The 4,468-nt window shown below is 38.7% G+C and overlaps 1 protein-coding gene and 1 pseudogene across 1 annotated transcript in view; one reads left to right on the forward strand and one right to left on the reverse strand.

Moving 5' to 3' along the window:
- LOC104710454 (plant intracellular Ras-group-related LRR protein 2) overlaps nucleotides 1–649 on the forward strand; it is a 3,023-nt gene extending 2,374 nt beyond the window's left edge. Inside the window, exon 4 of the mRNA XM_019230422.1 lies at nucleotides 128–649. Within this exon, the coding sequence (XP_019085967.1) occupies nucleotides 128–440 (313 nt within the window). The 3' untranslated portion in view covers nucleotides 441–649. The remainder of the gene's footprint in view (nucleotides 1–127) is intronic.
- Nucleotides 829–1,876, reverse strand: LOC104715006 (annotated as a pseudogene).

The raw sequence follows: 4,468 nt of genomic DNA on the forward strand, positions 1-4,468 counted from the left end.
TTCTAAACCTGAGCAGCAATTTCAACAACTTGATGGGTGTCCCTGACACAATCACTGATCTAACTAACCTGAGGGATCTTGATCTAAGCAACAACCAAATCCAAACGATACCGGACTCGTTTTACAGGCTGAGGAAGCTGGAGAAACTGAACTTGGACCAGAACCCGCTTGAGATCCCATCTCAAGAAGTGGCTAAACAAGGAGCTGAAGCGGTTAGAAAGTTTATGAGGAAGAGATGGGATGAGATTATGGCAGAGCAGCAACAGAGGATTGGCGTTGAGGCTGAGAGACATGGAGATGAAACCGGGTGGGTCTATTGGGGAACCTCCATGGTTACTAATCTTGTTTCTGGAATGACTCAGACCATTGGCCTTGGAGGAGGATCTAGTGATGGTAAAGATAAGAAACCTGGAGACTCTTATTATTATCACCAACTCTAACTTCTGCTCAGTTTTTAAAACAATTTTGGTTTACTTTCTTGTGAACTTATCATTCCTCATTCTACCCTTGTGTGTAAGTTGTAACATAAGAATATGTATTTTATTTCTATACTTTTTTTTATATACGTTTCCTCACGAAATGAGTGTGGATATAATGTGCTTAAAGACTAAAAAGTTGCTACTAGCAAACTTCCCCTCTTTGATGATTATTTGGTAAGAAACAGAGGATGTTCTGTTTTGTCCTAGTGTCATTATTATCTGTATCATTCCTTTTACATATAACGAGAAACATAATATAATTGATTTAAGATCCTAATAGCTTGAATCAAATAGCCTATCTGAAAATTTTGTATACTCACAAGAGATTGAAACACACGTTGCAGAGGACGATCAAGACTTTGCACACATCAAAGCTAATTCAGTACATTTGGACAAAAGTACAAACAAGATTTTTATTCTTCCAACAACTTAATAAGGGATGATTTATCGCGCCACTAAACAAGATTTAACCGGTCAAAATATATTACCAAGTATGTTCAAGCAGACCAGAGCCCTTAAATTTTTCTTGCAACAATCCATCGATCCGAGCAGCCATCTCTGGAGTCAGGTAATTTTGCCAATCTCCAACCTTTCCTTTCCTGAAATATGCGCTATTCGGATAATAAACGGAAGGAATGACCTCTCTGTTTCTCTCCCTTTGGTTGACATCAAGACTCTTCAGCGTCTCGAAACTGCAACGGTTCACAACTTTCTCAACGACACCTTTTTCCTCTTCCTCTGTGAATCCATAACTCATAAACTCAGCCAATCTTTTCACATGAGGCAAAGGATCAGCTCTCAACGTCTCGTACTTGAGAAACAAAACCTTATCTGGATGCTCTTGGTAAGCTTTCCAATACCCCAAGACATGATCTAGATAAGGACCGCAGACCGAAATACCTCGACAGAACATATCAAAAGACTCCTCAAGACTGTTGAGAGAGCCAACATCTGATTTTTCTTTTTCAAAGAAAGCCCACTTGGAGATGAACGTGTCCTTTGGGTCTCTCCAGATGTAAACCATTTTACAACCCGATTTTGCAACCGACTCGGGTAACAAATCGTGCGGCATATGAGTCGCAAACAAAGTGCTTTCTTTGAGGGCATCACCGTTAGGGAACAGAGGAAGATCTATCTCAATGAAAGGAACAAGGTCGTGAGGGTTGCGTTTTAGAAGAGGGTTGGAGGAATCGTCGTCCAAGCGAGATCGATTGGCGATGGCCGATGGTGAAAGTTAGAGCTTTGAGCCAAGTGGTACCTGACTTTGGGTGGGTACAAACGAGGATGTCAGTGGGCCGTGCTTGGAAGAAATCTTGCGCGTGAAGGCACCCTTCTAGGCCAGCCTGTATGTAAGAGCCGGTCCCAAGCAAGCTGATGAAGCATGTGCTTGGGGCCATGAAATAATATCTAGTTTTTCGGCCCTACATTGCGTAAAAGTTTCATTAGTGTAGTGGTAAAAGTCAACTAAAAACTAAACAAGGTCTTGTGTCCGAGACTCAACAACACCCTTTATAACAATTTTTTTTTCTTTCCTTTGGTTCACTAAAAAATCAGCCTTAACATGATGTGGGGCTTGTGTACCAGTGACCACAATACTCGATCAGGGGAGCTTTGGAATACCAGCCTTTCACGTGAGGAAATGTCACTACAAGAAAACATGCAATTTACGACTACATTTATAGTCGTTTAGTAGTCGCTATTTCAGAAATTACGACTACGTTACGACTAATCACTGTTGTTGTAAAACGTTAGTCGGTAAGAAATTCAGTCGTAATTTAGTCAGTAAATAGCGACTACTTTACGACTAATCCACGTAGTCGTAAAAGTAGTCATAATGTAGTCGTAAAATTTTACGACTGTTTTGTGACTAAGTTACGATTAATAAAACTGTGAACAGTCGTTGTGTACAGATAGTCGTAAAGTAGTCAGTAAACATTTACGACTATTTGCTGACAGTTTAACAATTAATGCGATGTGAAGGAGATTAATTTGAGAATAGTTGTGATATAGTCGTTAAATGTAGCAACTACGTGGCTACTACGAGACGACTATTTGACGACTGTGTTACGACTATGTAAAGATAGATTTAATGACTATTTGAAGACTATAGGGATTAAAAACTAGAATCTTTTCTTTTTGTTTTGTTTATAACTCGAATTTATAATCAAAGAAAGCCTTAAAATTTGCATTTTTAATTACCAAAAGTTAACCATAATTGTAATTAGTACACCACATAAGCAATAACAAAAAGAGAGAACCATATTTTTCACAACCAAAAGAGAGAACCAGAATGATAAATCCTAAAACTATGATTCTCTTAAGTGACAAGGAACAACACATCATCCCAAATTGTCAAGTTCATTAGAGTAAGAAATAGAGAGAGATAAGTAGCCTAAGAATTAACCTAAGGAGGAGATGCTCTTTATGTAGGAGGGTCGATGGATGCATCACTTGATTCAGACTCATGGAACTCGAGAAAGGCCGGATCAAGTTTCTGCATGAACTTTTCCAAGCGATCTATCTTCTTCTGTTGCTCAGCCNTTTTTTTTTTGTTTTGCTTATAACTCAAATTTATAATCAAAGAAAGCCTTAAAATTTGCATTTTTAATTACCAAAAGTTAACCATAATTGTAATTAGTACACCACATAAGCCATTACAAAAAGAGAGAACCATATTTTTGTCACAACCAAAAGAGAGAACCTAACACTATGATTCTCTTAAGTGATAAGGAAGAACACATCATCCCAAATTGTCAAGTTCATTAGAGTAAGAAATAGAGAGAGATAAGTAGCCTAAGAATTAACCTAAGGAGGAGATGCACTTTATGTAGGAGGGTCGATGGGTGCATCACTTGATTCAGACTCATGGAACTCGAGAAAGGCCGGATCAAGTTTCTGCATGAACTTTTCCAAGCGATCTATCTTCTTCTGTTGCTCAGCCACAACTTTGGAATGTTCTGCTTCACGAGCAGCAAACTCAGCATCACGTTTTGTTGCATAAGCAACTTGTTCTTCAATGATCCTTTGAGCTTCATTCATTTGCTCTTGCAATGCTACAAACGATGATGATTGTCCTTGTTGATGATAGCTTTTGCCATTGAGAAGACCATGAAGATGATCCTTGAGGCTACCGAGCCCAAAAATATTACCTCGTGAATCCTTCTCAGTGGACTGAGAAAAGAAAAGGTGAAACTGTAAATAAAGAATATGAAAGTTAAAGACTCTTTAAATATAGATTGTGAGAAATGTAACTTTACTTGAAGAAAGATGGCAGTATAATCTTCTGATGTGAGCTCCTGAACTCGTGAAGGATCTGACTCAATCTCAGATAGCTTAGCTTGTAAGTTTTTCTCATAAGTTGTAAAGATCTTCTCGGCCTTGCGATGCACATACGTACCATCTAGCTTTGTATGAGTCTCTTTGAAAACCTCACCGAGAGTCACTGGTCTCCCAAGTTTTTCTTCCTGGAATATTACAGAAACAAAGAAAAGGGTTAAGACATAAGTTTAAGTTGCAAAGGTGTAAGAAAAAAACATAAGTTACTCACCAAGCCTNTCACTTGATTCAGACTCATGGAACTCGAGAAAGGCCGGATCAAGTTTCTGCATGAACTTTTCCAAGCGATCTATCTTCTTCTGTTGCTCAGCCACAACTTTGGAATGTTCTGCTTCACGAGCAGCAAACTCAGCATCACGTTTTGTCGCATAAGCAACTTGTTCTTCAATGATCCTTTGAGCTTCCTTCATTTGCTCTTGCAATGCTACAAACGATGATGACTGTCCTTGTTGATGATAGCTGCTGCCATTGAGAAGACCCTGAAGATGATCCTTGAGGCTACCGAGCCCAAAAATATTACCTCGTGAATCCTTCTCGGTGGACTGAGAAAAAAAAAAGGTGAAACTGTAAATAGAGAATATGAAAGTTAAAGATTCTTTAAATATAGATTGTGAGAAATGTAACTTTACCTGAAGAAAGATGGCAGTATAATC

The sequence above is a fragment of the Camelina sativa genome, chromosome 9 (genome assembly GCF_000633955.1).
Source record: "Camelina sativa cultivar DH55 chromosome 9, Cs, whole genome shotgun sequence".
In the NCBI taxonomy this organism is placed as follows: domain Eukaryota; kingdom Viridiplantae; phylum Streptophyta; class Magnoliopsida; order Brassicales; family Brassicaceae; genus Camelina; species Camelina sativa.